This window comes from Seriola dumerili, unplaced genomic scaffold (genome assembly GCF_002260705.1).
Source record: "Seriola dumerili isolate Sdu_G_001 unplaced genomic scaffold, Sdu_1.0 BDQW01000264.1, whole genome shotgun sequence".
Taxonomy (NCBI): Eukaryota; Metazoa; Chordata; class Actinopteri; order Carangiformes; family Carangidae; genus Seriola; species Seriola dumerili.
Window position 1 is genome coordinate 1,336,030 of NW_019174519.1, and position 18,632 is coordinate 1,354,661.

General features: G+C 40.6%; 1 protein-coding gene across 6 annotated transcripts in view; it reads right to left on the minus strand.

Moving 5' to 3' along the window:
• Positions 1 to 15,063, minus strand: part of LOC111230413 (F-BAR and double SH3 domains protein 1-like) — a 29,134-nt gene extending 14,071 nt beyond the window's left edge. For 3 of the 6 annotated variants that reach the window (XM_022757150.1, XM_022757149.1, XM_022757153.1), the window contains exons 1-8: positions 15,003 to 15,055; positions 11,528 to 11,625; positions 11,340 to 11,385; positions 9,803 to 9,876; positions 8,760 to 8,904; positions 8,418 to 8,554; positions 6,350 to 6,413; positions 4,452 to 4,574 (exon numbers count right to left, since the gene is read on the minus strand). In XM_022757150.1, coding sequence (XP_022612871.1) covers positions 4,452 to 4,574; positions 6,350 to 6,413; positions 8,418 to 8,554; positions 8,760 to 8,904; positions 9,803 to 9,876; positions 11,340 to 11,385; positions 11,528 to 11,625; positions 15,003 to 15,023 — 708 coding nt within the window. In that variant the 5' untranslated portion in view covers positions 15,024 to 15,055. Of the gene's footprint in view, positions 1 to 4,451; positions 4,575 to 6,349; positions 6,414 to 8,417; positions 8,555 to 8,759; positions 8,905 to 9,802; positions 9,877 to 11,339; positions 11,386 to 11,527; positions 11,626 to 15,002 lie in introns of all 6 variants that reach the window. The other 3 variants (XM_022757152.1, XM_022757151.1, XM_022757154.1) reach the window with 3 other exon arrangements.
• Positions 15,064 to 18,632: the final 3,569 nt, after the last annotated feature.

Sequence of the window (18,632 nt, forward strand, 5' to 3'; positions counted from 1 at the left end):
GTTGAAGTAACATTTATTTTTCACAAACCAAAGGTATTTATTTTTCTTGACATTGTATATGGCTGAGATATATATTGTAAAAGTTCAATGGCAGCGATAAAAGCATATTCAACTGGCCAGCCAATAAATAGGTTTTGAAAGTAAAATCTGCTGTCAACTGCTCATTTGGTCATTTGTGTATTGTATACTATGGGAGAGTTTGAGGGTGCTTGCATCACTTGGAGGGTCACATTTCAAATTCTGTTAGTCTCTGTACTAGGTGTGGCAGCATAGTCTACGCTTTGCAGGTAATATACCTGGAACGCACCTTGATTGCCTGATAGCCTATCAGTGAGCAGGGGCTCGTATTTAAGACGGCCTTCTCCCCTGCTCTTCCGCTTTCCACATTGCTTCCGGTAAAAGGCCGGCTCCCTCTTTACCACTGCGTGCGTCCCGCTGTGTGTGCTGCTCTGTCGCTCCTGCATGCTCCTGTTTGGCGTGGTAAGTGTCCTCTCTCTGCATCATGGTATTTGTATGCCGACAGCTAATGCTAGTGTGGTCATAGGAAATGCTGATGTCCGGATTTGTCCCTCTCGTCCTCCCTCCTGTATGAGTGTGTGCGCGCATCCGCTTCTGCTGAAGGTATGTCCTGTCTCTGTTGCAACTGCATCATTTTCAGTCTAAATTGTACAGTGCTAATAATATATTCTGGTTAGGTGAAACCACAGATCGGACGGCTGCTGCTTTGTCTCGGCTCTACTTCCAGCTTGCTTCCTGTTCTTGCCTGCTTTGCTGCTGTTCTGCTTGGGTGGCGTTTCGGCGGTGTGCAGCTTTCACGACGGACCTTTTTAAAGCCGTCGCTGGTGTTCAAAATAAGATGTTTGCCGCAGGCTACCTGGACTGCCTTCAGGGGTACTCACAGTCCTTTGCATGGCTTGTTTTTTTTTTTTTTTTTTTTTTTTTTTTTTTTTTTTAGTCGATTTAATTGTATGAGTGAGGTGTGGGTTGTATAAGTTGAATTTGGGTTAATTACTTAGGTTATTTTGTTTCATTTCTTTGGGTTTCTTTTGATCAGTTAATTAGATTTCCTTTGTTTTTCTTGTGTTAAACAATATTTTGAATTGTGTATTTCCTTTGAATTGTTTTGTTTTGATTTCTATTGGGCAGTTATCATTTGGGCATTTAGGTTTCCTTTTGTTGGCTATACATCTGTTTCCTAGGTTTAACTTGCCCATTACTGGTTTATTTCTTTTTGTTTTGAGTTGCAACTCCCCTAATATTTTATTCTTGTTTCAGTTGTTGGAGGCCGGTGGTGGTGTCGGTGACTGGTGGTGGTGTCCCCTCCTTTGATGTGTTGTGCTCCCTGGTGTTGGTTACTTCAACGTGTGTGTGCGTGGGTGATTTATTTATATTTATTTTGGGTGAACCACTCCCCGTTCACTAATATCTGTCCACCCGGTAAGCCTCTGCTCCTGACTAGTCCCCTTCTTTTGTGTGAATGACTTTGATTGTTGTTTATTTTAACCAATTGTAATAAAATATTTTTATACCACGAACCACGTCTTATGCTAACTGAATAGAGCGAACCTGTGTGTCCAGTAGTTGGAACCAAAATTCCCTGGGTGAAATTCCCAGGGTGGCATTGTTGTGCACTGTGTAAATTTCTAAACCATATTTTACATCTGTTAGTGTGAGCATCCACCCAGACCCTCGCCACATAAGGTAGTCACTTTATATAAAACAGGACAAGTTTGTCTACTAATGAGGAAGAAATAAAGTGTCAAGATCCAAATATGTTGCCGTAAGGACAAGGTACAGATTTTTTTTTTTTTTTTTTTTTTTTTTTTTTTCTCCAGACAAATTTTAGAGCTTCTCCCACTCTAGCAGTGATGTCATCCACTCTAGCCCTGAACATTCCATGCAACACACACCCATTATAAACTCAAGAATGATCTGAAAAAAGCATGAAACTAAAACTGATAATTCAAAAACTGTACAAGATATCAAAAAGCTGAATACAAGTTTAATAGCTGAAAGTCTTGTGAACATCTTAAAGTTTGAATGAAGTCTGTAGCTGAAAGTATGCTGAAGTAGTTGAAGCTCAGAGGCTGAAGCTTTCAAGGATTTCTCTCCATTCATTTGAATGGCAAAAAAATTGCAGAAAAAACTTATTTTGAAAATTATAAATAGTAGAAAAAAAGTTGTATACATCTGATAATCTACAGATCAAGCTGAATGTTTTGATAGTTGACTGGTTTCTGTAGGAAAAAGTATGAAGGAGTAGTTAGAGACCATAGACAGGGGGAAGAAGTAAGAACTAGAAAATTCCAGGGAAATTTTGAGTGCCACGGGGGCTACTGCCGGGATGAGTACATGATTTATTTCCAGTGTTCAAAAGTCACCCTGATCATATTCTGGTTTTGAGAAATGTCTTGATATAAAAGACTCTGATATAAAACAATGTCACATCCCTCCATCATGTATTATGTGGGAAATATCTCATATTCTGTGTTGTTTTTTTTAATAAAACAAGAGGCAACATGTCTTCAAACTGGCATTTAAAGGGTTAAAATCCTGAAAACTAATAAACATTTGGTAGGTTTGAGCAGAACTGAAGTGGTTTAAGAGATCTATGCAAAAAAAAAAAGCAGAAAAATATTTATATGATGATTTTATAGCATTTTCTTTGTGTCCTTTTTTTGGACGCGAGGAACTCCAGAGGGTACAAAATGTGTTACCAGTGTATAATAGACCTGTAACAGTAACTGACATATTTTAAAAATATGTCAAAAAAGACACTTTCTTGCAGAAATCCATACCTTCAGCTGTAACACAGCCAAAATGATCAGCAAATCAAAAAAGAAAAGTGAAGAAAATGTCCAAAAAAGGACAGAGGGACCCCTGAGGGTTAATAAATCCCATGAACCGCTATTTAAATTACCACTATTATGTTTTTTTCGGTGCTAAATTTAACATTACTGGGGAGGAGAGCAACGCGACTAGAAGTGACAGCGAGAGAGGGCTAGTAGCTTCTCCTCTCCTCTGTCTCAGCGGAGACAGTACAAAAATTCCGTCAAGGCGTTACTGAGATATCGTGTCCACCAGAAGGGACGTTTGTCCTTATGGACGGACATTCTGAAACCAGTATGTCTCAGGCTCTGTCTGTCGCCAGCAAGGAGACAGAAAAACTGCCAAATGTCAGTCAAATGTTTGATAAACATCACAGAGTTCGTCTAATTAGCTGATCTGAGTCACCTCTGTCTGTCCATCTGCACTCAGAGGTTGCCGTGGTGATCCCAAGTGCTCAATTCTACTGAGTGAGACCTGGACTCAGCTTAGACACACCTCTCAACCTCTGGCTTGCCAATCAAAGACTATTAAATCCTATCAGCTAAAGCCTTGTTTTCTGAAAAAGGAGACTCTGCCCAAGTCAGTGATATAAAGTACTTGTCTGTGGAGTCAAAAATAGCTCCAAAGTAATCTATCAATTAGAATATACATCATATGGAGTCAGTTAGAATGACAAACTGAAATTAACTGCTGAATGTTTCCTGAGTAAAACTCAACTGAAACATATTTCCAATTGAGATGTGTCTAAATAATGTAGAAATGTCAGTAAAGTGGTTGATAAACACCACAGATATCAGAGGAGTCTCTAATAAGGTAATTTGATCCACCTGTTTGCCCCCTCTCTGCACTCAGAGGTTGCCCTGGTGACTTTAACTGCTAAGGTTTTACTGAGTGGGACAGAGATTCAGTTTAAATATACCTCTCGAACTGAGGCTTTTCATTGAAATATTATGTTATTATATGCCTACAATGCTATTTCAAGATCCGAAAGAAATATCCTATATCTAACCAAAACAATTTAATTGACAGGCACTGTCTAAAATAAATGACAAGTACTTGTAATTGTAAAATACACACGTCATAATTACTACGACCACTAGATGTCACCTAGAAACCAAACCTAACTATAGGCCCAGGAATATGTTGGCTTGTGGCGTGAGCTTGGCAGCTGAGGAATGTGTTGTTTTTCATTTCGGTGACGTCTGTCAAAAATAAATTACAAGAAATCCAACATTACAGTAGATTGTAAACTATATGTAGAGCGATAGCTGCAGCAGCAGAGACACAGCCAGTGTGAACATACACATGTGATTTTCCACAGCAGTTCAGCGACATCAGCAACCACACTCACACAACACAGGCAGTGTGTTCCCAACGTAGGTCATAATGACCTGCTGCACAGACTAACTATGGGCTCATTTTCAGACATTATCCAAATGTCTGTCACTAACACCAGTCGGAGTGAGTCTGTTATTAGAAATGTTTCACTCACTCTGATTTAACATGAATTAGAATAAGAGCCTCTATAACCAGATAACACAGTCATCCCTTAAACCAATCAAAATAATGAACTCAGTCACTCTCTCTCTCACACACACACACACACACACACACACACGCACCTTAGCCACACTGTCCCATATCTTGCTGTACAATTTCTGTGTGGACAGACAGGTGTCCAGCTCTGTCCCACACAGCAGGAGTAAGTGATTCCTCAGATCATCGTAAACGTCTCCATCCATTTGCTGATGAGGAGAAACAGACAATGAGATCTCATCAGTACAAACAAATGATCACAGATGAACACTTTCATGTAGAGCAGACCATACACTCCATGGCCACTTTATTAGGTACACCTGTCTAATCTGATGTAATCCAATGAACTGTTATGATGCCTGGTTGTTCAGTTTTTGTTGACTGTCTTGTGTTATTTAAATCATATATTTTGTCATTGCGCTCCAAGTGATGGTGCTGCACAATATTCAGATGTGTTTGTAACATTCTGACCACCCCTCATGCAGGTAACAGGAAGAATAAAACAACAGAAACACCTCTCAGTACACCAGCTTTAAGTATGAGCTCAGTCATAAACCTGTTATTATACATTTATTATACACTGTATTTGCCTGAACAGATGTACCTAATAAAGTGTATATGAACATGAAGGACTCCTCATAAAAAGTTCCACAGGGACAATGTCAGGCTGTGAGGTGATGTTTGGTGGAGGGACACAAAATCAACTCTGGTGTGTGTGTGAGCCAACAGGAGGTCATCATGTAATGTATCTACTCTATAGGCCCAAAGTCTGAAAAACTTTCAGCATATGTGCCCAGTGTGCACCTGTAGTTTTCTATGTTGTCAACTTATTTCAAGTAATTTGATAAATGCAAACTTCTTAAAAACCTATTGAAACTTGAAAAACAGGGTAATTTCTCTACAAGATTAGGTCACAGTGCAGCTTTTCTTTGAATTGTACTGTTACTTACTCTTGTCAGTGTAAGAGTAACTACTGTCAGTCATGCTGTCAGTCATGTGCTGTCCTTACGATGTCACATGACTGACATCTTTTGTTAACCTTTCATTATACACACTGCAGTGTTAGTGCACACTGTATGGTGTTGTTTTTTCTGTTTTTATTTTGTTTGTTATGGTAATTAATATCAAATTTTAAACTGGCACCTTCAGCCTCTCTCTCCCTTTGGAAGTGATGAGTCAGTCAGGATCAGTTTCCTCAAACATTTCTACAGTTTCTAATCAAAGTGAATCGGAACTGTTGAGTATTAGTTGGTGAAAAAAAATCAGAGGATGAAGGGGGGATTTCACCTTCTCTGTCTAGAACATCAAACATCAAGGAAACAGTGATGATGACAGAGATAAGTTTTGTATTATTACTAACACAAGTATAACACATCATGCTTCAATTACAAAGAAGCTCTAGAAAGAGAAACACTGTCAACAGACCAACATCCTGCAACACGTCAGTAAATCATGTGGTTAGTGTTCAGATATACATCTTACGCGTGTGTGTGTGTGTGTGTGTGTGTGTGTGTGTGTGTGTGTGTGTGTGTTACCTCCATAATATGTGGTAAGTCATTGGTATAGTAGTGTTGGTGATGGGCATTCACTGCTGCTAAAGCCAGGAGATACTCATTACGAACTTCAGTCAAACGGTCGTCACACTCTTTCAACCTAGCAGTGAGCTACACACACACACACACACACACACACACACACACACACACACACACACACACACGAGATAACTAAACTTAAATCTTACGGTACTTCATTAAACTGTATTTCTGACCTCGTCAGGTCACCTCAGGTCATTGCCCTGACTACAGCATACATATGTTGATAGGTAGAGAAGCCACAGCTGTTTACACCATCACCAAATGGAAAATGGTTATTAAATTAACCTCCATGTCATGAATGTAGAAAGCCTCAGATAAACGGATAAAAAACACAATCTTCTTACTTTAATTTCTGATATGACGATGAACATAATTCAGCTCCATACCTTAGCAGTCATCTTCAGTAGGCCAGTTTTAAAGTGGAAGATCCCATGTTCACTCTTTTTGGCCCTGGAAGGCAAAACATATGAGACATAAATATCCAGAGTGTAGCCATATGTTATCTGAAACAGTTCCATAAATAATCTCTGACTGAACTCATTCTGTCCCTGAGACAGCATTTAACACAGTTCAATCTTCCAGTGTTGCACAATGGGGACAATACATCACTTTCCTATTTTTATTTCATTCTAAGAGGTGGGCAGGACGACAGGCAGACATGCAGGCAGGTAAAGGCAACACGCAAAAAACTGCTGGTAGAACGACATAGGCAAAACATGGGAAGAGAAGCAGATGATCTGACAAGGAACAAAGGTATGGTACAGGTTGAGGGACAAATTTAGATTGAAGACTACTGAGAAATCAGCTATAGAAAGCAATACTCAACTAAATGAGATGATAAGCTGGCAGTGGTAACTAAGAGGCTGGTAGTGGGAAATGATGCTGCTTCCATTCACCTTAGAACCTGTTAACAACTCATTTCGCTGTATTTTGCACATACAAACACCATAGCAACATGTCCACAGTTGACACCTCTGTGTGTACAACACAATAAGACAGAATGTATTACTCCGGCTTTCACTTACTCTGACTTTTTTTAAGCCAGCAAGCCATTGGTAATAATGAATTCAGAGTGTAGTTGTGCTGTTGCAGCATTGTGTCTGAAAGCCCCATGAGGTGAAGTTGGGCTGCATGGAGCAGAGCATTTTTTTCCAGCCACTGGAATACAATCAGGGCTTACTTCCAAAGAATTTGCTGGTCACAAAATTTGAGTTTCCTTCTCTGCTGGGCCTCTCTGATGAGTAAATGCTTCTTCTGGTATCAGTGCAGATCGAGAATGACTGGGCAAGATCGCAATCCAAGGGCTTGTTTAACAATAAATGAGTGATGGGCCCTGTCAGTTTCTTGCGGTGTGACAGCGTCTCATTCCCAAACACCTAGTACGGCAAACCTGAGAAGAATTCTGTGGGACACCCACTTTGAATGGACTTGACAGACCCAGGATGTGTATGTTTTGTAGCCTGCTTCAGCCTCCAGGTCAGTAACTTTAGCATAGTACTGTCTTCATGCAGGGTGGAACAAATGTTCTCAAGATCCACGAATGGCTGACGAACGTGCTCTGCAGCGAGTTCCAAGGATAAGACATGTTGGCTGTGGTCCTCTACTGTGAAACACATTTGATCTAGTTTTGACTGAGTCAAGGAAGTGATGTTTTGAACTCAGTGGTGCCTCATGGTGTTGTTAGGGTCAAACACCTACAGGAGCATAGCTGAAACTTACCACACCTCAGCTCTTCTTCAGACACTTCAACAATCAACATGAATATTGCTTGTACATGCAAAGTGTATGTACCTCCTCATAGATGAACCTGCTTATCTTTTACTTTTCTTTTTTTTTATTGGTGAAAACAAAAAAAGTGACAAACAGAAAGTGACAAAGAAGACATTGTGACAAACATAATAGACAAAGTGTATATGAGATTGTAGGGGTGTATGTGTGTGTGTGAGTGATAGGATGTTCTAATAAAATATATTGTATGCAATAATAATAATAATAGTTAGTAATGATAGCAATGATATTGATGTGTGATAACAATGATATATAATAATACTAATAATGTATTAGCAGCAATGTATATGTGCATGTATATATACAGACAGCATGATAATAATAATAATAATAATAATAATAATATGATAATAATAATAATATGATAATATATGATATCTATCTATCTATTCATGTAGAAGGGGTGGGGGAGAGTCCGCACCAGAACGCCAGAGGGGCAAGCAAGGGGGCCCCAGCCCAACCACCCAGAGCTGCAACTGTCAGCCCTTGCAGCAGACAGCCAGGGTGGCCCAGCAGGGGCCCATCACTCACTTTTCCCCCTCTTCTTTCCTCCCATGGAGGGTTTTCAAGTTGGGCATATACATTTATATCTTTTTCATTGATTTATATTAGACTTTCTTCTCACGTCTTCTTTCTTCTCTCTCTCTCTGTACCACAGACATTCACCTGGTCTGTGCATCAGCAGCTTTCTCTCTGGCGATGTTGGCGATGTGGCTGAGTCGATGGTACGTCTTTTTGATCAAGTGCAGCTCTCGCAGGGCATCCAGCACTTCACCCTGTACTCTCTGGAGCCGCTCCAGGCCCTACCACACACACACACACACACACACACACACACACACACACACACACACACACACACACACATATATATTTCATGGTCACAGTGCAGTGTATTGCAATTATGAGTTCCTGTTTAAAGTATCACTCTGTAAGTGTACTGTATGTGTGTGTGTGTGTGTGTGTGTGTGTGTGTGTATGTGTGTGTAGTTTGTGTAGCTCTCTCACTCTCTTAGCTCGGATGTCCTTTGTGTTGCGGAAGCTTCTAGAGACTTGTCCCGTCAGCCTGCAGTACTCCTCAGCAGCAGCAAGTCGTGATTCAGCAGTCTGAGCTATAGCATCCACCATTGACCGCCACACACCAAACACACTTCTGAAAACACACACACCAGCACCAGTGGCTTAACTATAAAAACTAACAGTCCACATCCAAGCATCTTTCTGTAATCATATATTATAAGCCTCTGTGTACTATCCTGTATTCAGTTGCCAGATTGGATGGTTTTTCTGCTCATCAGGGAAAGTTCTCATTTAAATGGGTAAATGAAAAGAGTTGTGCTAACTGGAGCTACTTTTTGTATTATTTGGGTGGTGTTCACCACCAAAAGGTTTAGCTATATTCTCAAATACCAAAGCAGTTTGCGGGTAAGAACCCTCAACTTAAATAAAGTCACTGAAATGATCGAAATGATCAACTAACTATTGAGATATGTTTAGACTGATCTTGGTGTTGTACAACATCTTTGCAGCACCATTGTAGAGTTATTTTAGCCGATTTTGTCATGACTATTAAACACAGCTCGGAAATAATAGGCCAAGACCTTGGTGACCTCAGTGGTGGATACAGCCATGATCGCAGAAAGGTGAAAAGTTAGCCTTACGAATGTAATGTAATGTGGTGTGAGATTGTAAAATCTGTGTCAGCTGCACTTAGTGCTCCACATGCAAGAGTGGGCAACCCTGTAGAACTGGTCTGCAACAACTAAAAGGTTTCATAGCTATCAGACCTCATCTCCTGGAAGCAACATTGTGTATTTGCATAAACAAAACCATTGTTTTGGAAAACATGTTTAAATCATCACGACTGACTTTCTACTGAAGATGATGTCAGCAGTCAGAGCCAGAGGCCTGGTGGCATTAAACTGAAGTGCAGTTCAAAGTTGAACAGACACAGACAAATAGTCACATGTTCAGTCAATACAAATTTTTGACACAAAAGGAACTCCGTAGAAACAGCTGGTGAGACGTTTGTGTAAGGAGTGTGGAGTTACCCAGAAGTGATAGCATCTATGTTTCCTCTCTGCCAGTCTCTCTTCTGGTACTGAACAGCTAACCTCTGAAGAGCCTGAAATACAGTTCACAACCACAGAAAACACAGTAACATGTATCAACAACACAACATGCTTTGACTGAGGGGCCTCTGTTGTAGTAGTAACTTGATTGTGACTGTGGCCTGGAGATGGAGAACCTCTGGTTTTCATTGTGACCTCTGTCTCAACACTGACACTGAGCTGTACTCAGTCGGCTTCACTTCAGGATCATTATTTCTTAATACCTTGACTTGCTGTTGTTATCTCTGGATAAGCTTAGTTGGTTTTTGTGTTAAAATGAAGTAACAGATGTTTACAGCTGCACACCATCATCAGGTCAAAACTTCAGTTTGTCTGATATTTTGTGTTTATTACCCAGAACCATCAGCCTTCATCAGCTGTACTTGGTGTATGTGCTAACTCAACTTAAACTTTAGCATTGCCATTACAAGCATGTTAGCATTCTGACATTAGCATTTAGCTCATAGCACATCTGTAACGGTATGGCTGTAGACTAGTTTAAAGGTTCCCTCTGGTCACTCTTATGTATTCCTCTTTAGTGTCATGGTGTGTTGTAAAATGATTGGCCCTGTGTTTCTCTGTCTGCTGCTGACAAACAACCACACTTCTAAAATGACTGATATTAAATATTTGTCTATGTAAATGATTCAAAGTGTCAGACATTTTCACAACTGGGCAAAGCCAAAAGTACAGTGGCCCTGAGAGCTCTAAACACTGCAACTTAAGAGAACACATGCAAACAGACAAAACACAAACAACTTCAAAAAACATCTTCATCAGTTTGACAACAAGAGCTGCAAATACAACACAACAGTTAAAATGAAAAAAAGTTAAATCATTGAACAATAAATGTGTGCCAGCTGGGTTCATCACTTTTTTTAAAGTTATTTTTTGCCTTTATTCTGATTGTGACAGTGAGGGGATGACATGCAGCAAAGGGCCACAGGTTGGACTTGAACCTGGGGCTCTGTGGTTTGGACTATGCCTTCATGGTATGTGCTTTACCAGGTGAGCCTCCAGGCACCCTGTCACTTCTTAGTGTCCCCTTGAAACACTTCTGTTGTGTTATGGTGGTGCATATTATATATATTATATTTGCAGCTCGTGTTGTCAGACTAATAAGATGTTTGCTAAGAAGTTGGGTGTGCACTTGTCAACATAAATGTGGACACACACGCACGCACACACACACACACACACACACACACACACACAACACAACGACACAAACACACAAACACACACACACACGTGCACATGCACACATTCTCCACCACAGTGCAAAAAAGAGCTTTCCTGAAAAGGTGGAATCTTGGATCATTTGATGAGAGTAAAGTTAGAGTAACATGAGATGACAAACACAGAACCTGCACTCACACACTGAGCTGGGCTTCAGATCAATAAGTGATGAGCATTTCCAGTAACAATGAACAGAAACAGAACTGATGGTGGACTAGAATAGATTCTGTTCACTCACCTGACCATACCCCTTCTCTATTGCTGCCCGGTGCTTACTGAAGGACCTGAGGGAACACAACATCAACACACGTGTAACTTAACACGCTTGAATTCTCCATTTCTGTTGTCCTATTGATCTCTCTGCCTGCCACTGTCTGGAGGATTTCATCACATATCCATATCATGGAGTGCCACAGAGTCCAGTACCTGATCTCCTCAAGCAGCTCAGTGTCCTGGTGCTGTTTGGTCTGCAGTTTACTGAGCTGCTCTGAGAACACCAGCTTCACCTGCTGGCTCTCCTTCACCTGCACGCACAGTCATATTTCAGAATCAACTGCATGAACACAAACAAAGTTTGACTCTGATTTCCACCTGCTCTCACTGTCCTCAGATACACACACACACACAAACACACACGCACGCACGCACGCACACAGCACGTGCGCGCACACACACACACACACACACACACACACAGACACACACACACACACACACACACACAGGTCTTACAGCTAAAACCAGGAAGACAAAGATGAAAGTAGACAGGTTGCAATACACAAACTATAGTGTAGGGGGGAATGGGGATGGTTGTAATATGGGTCAGTTGTAACAACTCCTATTCCTCCAATTAGGAACAAGTTAGGAATCATTTGATCAGCACTCTATATGTAGCTCCCTGTGACAGACAGACAGACACCGAGCACGCACAAACACACACACACACACACACACACACACACACACACACACACACACAAGTCCACACACCCATTACCACAACATCACACAGTGTACATCATAATGCTACATTTCAACAGACCAGATATGTAAACAACTAACAACTAGGGTGAACTGTAACATTTCACTGTGGGTGTAGGTTTGCATATGGACAGTAAGGACATGTCCCTACCAACATTTTGGGAAAACAGAATTGCCCCTACCAATATTTGAGTTAACTTGTACGCACTGTTTGGAGTTAGGTAAAATTGAATAATTTTCGATGTGCCGTCCTAGAAGCTATGTCTCCCAGACGACCAATTTAGACATGTTAACATTTGATTGGCTGAGGGATTGGAGACTATCTGAAGGCTCATTTCATGTACAAATATCGCACTTAATGCCACTTCTATAGTAAATGAAACGTCTGCCCCAACATATACCTGGGTCCTCAGCCTGAGTCTAGCCCATATACTTCCTCATCCGGGCAGATTCCGGCTGTTATCCTCCTGTATTGACTGACAGCCAGAAGAGTTTCTGTGTGTGTGCCAGAATTGGTCTAGATGTGGCAGTAGCATCTGACAATCATGTATATAGACCAGATTCGGGCCGGGGAACCAGGTATATACTGGGCCAAAAGAAAACAAGCAAGTGGCCGGAGTATGGGCTGGATGTATTTTGCTGACTGGGACACGGAAGAGGCTCGCTACCTAACGTCATCAGCCTTACATTACTAGATTGTTACCCTCAACCAAACAGGAATTCAGCCATTTTAAATTCAATTTGCAATTTTGGCGCCATTTTTGTGATTTGGGGGTCATGTACTTCAATGAACTCCTCCTAGGGAATTCATCAGATCGACATGATCTGTGGTCAGCATCTCAAGACCTTTGTGATGTTAAATTGCAAAGCTTTTGAGTTTTCGCTGTTGGACCCACCCCTGATGGCATGGCGCATTTTGATCCTTTGCCAATAAAAAATCAGCTTGCTCTCATTCCAACACAAATTGTCCAAACTACCTGAAACTTTCTGTGTGTCATGAGAGTCCTGCCATGAACACACTTATATGCTCATATTCAGTGATACTCATAGTGCCCCCTTGTGGAAACAGGAAGTGTCATGTTTTACACTTTGATATACTGCTCACAGTAGGTTGATCGAATCATGATCCAAACATGGCCAGGAAATGCTTTTAACAACTTGATGATGCACTGTAGTTAAAACTGTGACTTTTCATAGAACAGACTGCCTGTGGTGGCATAGTGAATTTTGATCCTTTGCCATGAAAATTCAACTCGCTATAACTCCAGCACGCATTGTCCAAACAGCCCCATGATTTGTGATTTGATGAGAGTCCTGCCCTGAACAGAACTATATGTCCATATTTAGTAGTATTTATAGTGCCACCTCTACGCAACATGTGGTATTATGATTTACTTTTTCATTTATTATTCCTAGACAATTGACCTGGCCCTCAAAAAAAGGGTCAGAAAATAATTTGTTGAATATGCTGATCCTTCTTGAATGTCAGTTTGGAGTTTTCACTTTAAGGCGGTGTGTTAAATACGAAACAGGAAGTGGCTTTATGTCCATGAAGGATTGTCCAATTCCAGATCATTGGTGGTATATTCTCATCTTCAGACCAGTGCAATTCTATAGTGCAGAGCTTTTGACTTTTCGTTAAAGGGCCCGCCTGTGGCGGCACAGTGAAACAGGAAGATGCTATAACTCCAGCATGCAGTGTCCAAATAAGCCGAATTTTATAGGTGTGATGAGACTCCCGCCCTGAACACATCTACATGCTCATATTTAGTAATACTCATAGTGCCACCTAATGGAAATATTGGAAGTGGTTATAACTCTATGATACTTTGCTCAATCTTCCCCAAATTTTACATGTTTGATGGCATCTGCATACTAATATAACACTATAGTCACGGCACCACCTACTGAAAATAGTAAGCAACTCTTATGTGACAATCCTGTCATTTACATGACATTTTCAGTGTAAGGTTTAATATAGAGCCTCATGTGTGCCTATTATGTGGTCTCTGGCTCCACCTAGTGGTCAAACCTGAGAATGCATATAAAAATCCTTTAAATCTTTTCTGTTGCCACACAGTCCGTCTTAACCCATGAACGCAGTGTCCGGCGGTCGCTCCGATGTGTGACAAATTCAATGGCGTGCTGTGAGCCCCCCCTAGGTGCGCAGGAGTGTGAAGGCCCCGTTCATCGCTGCTTGCAGCTTTAATGTTCTGTTTGTGTTGCAGAAATAACAGCTCCACCATGTAATAGCAGACACATGGGACTAGCTTGTGATACATATTGAGCACACTGGCTTAAAAAGTAGAGACAGAAAAGTCAAAAAGGTTACAACCATCTCCCTTCTCTACATACACGCATATAACATTTACTATTACGACACTGTTAGCACTGGTCACTACACAGCAGTACACTGTTTCACAACTGATCTCACTGAGATAGCTTAATCAGCTTTCACTTTGAAGCTCAGTTACAACTGTCTCCAGTCATAAACAACAGAAAAGGGACGACATGAAGTCCAACTCTGGAGTTCACAAATATGTGAAGTTCTCAAATACCTTACAACGTACACTCTAAATGATCTTATACAGACATCTGTGTTTAGTACATACACTGTAAAACACTTACAGACAAATGGTTTTGTCCTTACAGAGGATCAAGAAACTGTATCCACTGTCCAAACACAAAATAATCTTATACACAAATATTTTTTAAATTAATCTATAAATCTATATTTTTTTAGCATATTGTGTAAAATACATAAACTAAAGTATCAGTGTTTTAACTGAAATGCTCTTCAAATTTAATTTAATGTATTAGCTTTAAATGAAGGTGGAGAAGTAGAGACAAGTGTGTGCCAGCAGCAAACTCTCTACATTACACTCTACATTAACATAGAGTCAGCTCAGCTCTGTCTTACCTTCCTGGGTGGTGGCTGCATGTTCAGATGCTGCTAGTGTCCGTTAGTTTCAGCTCTGGTGCTCTGCTCACTTCCTCTATGAGTTCACATGTGCACATGTGCAACTCTCTCTCTCTCTCGCTCTCTCTCTCTCTCTCTCTCTCTGTATCTCTTATCTCATCCACTTCCTCACCCCCCCCCCTCTGTTTCTCTGTTCCTCTCTCCCTCTCTCTCTCTCTCTCTCTCTCTCTCTCTCTCTCTCTCTCTCTCTCAAATTCAAATTCAAATTCAAAGAGACTTTATTGACAGGACAGTAGCACAGTAATACAGCACTGTCAAAGCACTCTGCACATGGCAGCATCAACAGGAAACAAGTACATTCAAAGGTAACAACAACAAAACATATTAACACTACAGTTCATCAACAACATCAACAATATTTTGCACAAGCAAATGTCTGGTCATTGTACCTGTGCATATACACACACACACACACACACACACACATACACATACACACAAATGTATATACTGCAGTTTTTGAATTATCACAGTGTTAGTTTCATGCTTTTTTCTTATGATGGGTGTGTATTGCACGGAATGTTCAGGGCTAGAGTAGATGACATCATTACTAGAGTGGGAGAAGCTCTAAAATTTGTCTGAAAAAATTTGTGTAACTCTTCCTTATGGCCACTTAATTTCTTCCTCATTAGTAGACAAATTTGTCCTGTTTCATGTAAAGTGGCTACCTTAGCAAAGAGAGTAACAGAATTTGAAATGTAACCCTCCAAGTGATGAGAGTACCCTACAACTGTCCCATAGACTGCAATAAATATTCAGGAGTGGATTTCAGGAGAAAACCAGAACTGACCCTTTTTTGTAAATCGCTCCTATTTCTACAATTTTGGCTCCAGAAACACCCAAAACCACATGGAGGTGTTCAGGAGAGTCTTGTGGCATTGACCATGTGATAATTTTGATGATATTATGTACCTTTTTCTGCATTTGGCAGTTAATTTCAGTCTGTCATCCTAACTGACACAGAAACACAAACAGATACAGACACACACACATACACACACACAAACTGAAAACACAGACTAATATATATAAACACACACACAATTGCTTCAGCTTCTTTAGCAGTTGCTTCAGCTACTTCAGCAATGCTTCAGCTTCTTCAGCATTGCTTTAGCAATCTCATTCAGCTCTCAGCATTCACACACATTTTGTAGTTATTAGTGTGAATGCTGTAGCAACCTTTATTATTATTATTATTATTATCATTATTCTATTTCTGCTTTTTTACGGTTTCTAACTACTCCTTCATACTTTGTCCTATAGAAACCGTTCAACAATCAAAATGTTCAGCTGCAGTAAAAGACAGAGAGAGAAAGAGAGAGAGAGAGTCCAGACGAACCCTGAAATAATGAAGCTCAATTAGACACACTACATGCCAATTACATAAGGAACTATGACAAGCAGTGATGTCAGGAACTCTGTTGGGTGTGAGGGATAGATGATGTCTTTGGATCGATGGACGGGAGTTTGCCTCTCGCTCATACCATTGACTGATGTTAAGTCAATTGCTTTTTTTTAAGATCTCTTAGCACAGTCTGTATGTGTCTTTGTATCTTTGTGTCTATGTGTGTGTGCGGTATGACTGAAAAAAACACCACAAATGTAACTTTTTTTAAAATGCGGAATTACTTATAGTCAGGAGCCCTATATTAATGACTGAAGACAATGCAGTCTGTAACCATACGCCTCTGAATTGTAGTGGAGTGGGAAGCATAAAGTAGCACGACATGGAAATACTCAAGTGAAGTAAGAGTAGCAGAAAATTGTACTTCAGTATACAGTACTAGTAATTATCTTTGTTGCTTTCAATCGCTGTCTATATGGTCATAGGAATCAGTGAAAATGGGTGACATTTTCTGTATTGTTCAGAAGTGTAAAATAGCCTACTACAAAGCCCAGAATCCTTTGTGCCCTGACGATTGCAATGTACCTCTAGGCAGTCCACTCCAGTTGCAACCAGAGTGTATATAAAACATTTGCTACAGTAAAAGAGAGAGAGAGAGAGAGAGAGAGAGAGAGAGAAAGAGAGATTGATTTTTTTTATTTTTCAAACCACTTTTATTTGCTCAATAACAAATTTTCTAGAAATAAATAAAACAAAAAACTCGAAAATAAATAAAATAAAAATAAATTAAATAAATTAAACTTTACTCATTTCAACATCTGACCAAAAACCAACTCATCATTTTCTACAGAACACAGCACTTGTTTGAGGCTCCAAGTCTTCTTGAACTCCTCCACATTACTTGTCAACATAAAGAAACTGAAATCAGTTTTCAGTCTTGCCTTTAGCATCAACTTATAAATGACTGTTGCATCAACATTTATTGAGTCTTCCAGCTTGTTTTTCTGGCTCAGGTAAATCGCCATTTTTGCTTGACCCAACAAATAATTCAATAATTGACATTTAATTTTTCCTTTCCTGTTGTACCCGTAGCCCACAATGAACATCTGTTGTGAGAAAACCTCATCACACAAACCAAACATCTGAAACTAAAAAACCGAAACAGAGAGAAGAGTTGACCACACTCATCACAAAAAACAATGAAAAACAGTTTCTCTCTGTGCACAGAAGGGACAGGTATCAGCAACATTTGAATTAATCACAGAAACAAAAGCATTCACAGCAACAACACCATGCAGAACCCTCCACTGTAAATCACCAACCCTCTGTTAATGGTGGTTTGTACAGAGCACTCCACTCAGGTCTGTGAGCCTCTGTCAAGGACAGATGAGTCCTCCGGGGAGTGTCAACTCGACCTTTTAGTTCGTCCTGATTTAAAATTTTTACTAGCAAGTAGTACATTGTTTTTCCAACCATGCTGCTCAGTTTGTAATCAGCAACATTCAACTTCAACAACAAAACATCACATGTAAAGGCAGGAACAATGTTCACCTCTGGAAGAGGATCAGTAACATTAGGCTAAATCAGTCCATTACAATAAGCAGCTGTAAGTAACAGTTCAGAGGGAGTTAGCTGCTGTTTCCAGCCTCTCAGTAGGAGACTGATCACACTGACTGATCCCCAAACGTGAGGGCCAGACCTGCAGCGTGTCCAGGCGAGGGCCACACACCTCCACCACACGGCCCAGCGTGAGGATCTTGGCCTCACACAGTTTCTGAAGCAGGGTTGGCCCAGCTTCACACCGGAGACGAGTCCCATGAACCACTGGCTCTTTAAGAAGCCAGAACAAAGAAACATCGTTCTTTGGTCTCTCCTTACTGTACATTCCCCAGAATTTGGAAATTCCTTTATAAAAACATGGAAGGTTGTCCAACTTACATCTATTTAGATCCATTAAAAACAACGACTCAGCCAGACCCAGTCCACCACACTGCTCCAGTATGGCTCCAGCTACAGGTCTCCAAAGCAGGTCAGCAGGTCCAGTCAGGAATCTTTGGATAAACTGGAGCCTGAAAACACCCCCCCCTGCTCGCCAAGTGGACGAGACCATGTCCCCCTTCTTCCTTGGGCAGAACGAGGACACTCTATGGGACCCAAGCAGACGGTCCCAAAAGAAATCCACCACGACAGCCTGCACTCTGGGCAGCAGGTTTACAGTGTTTGTG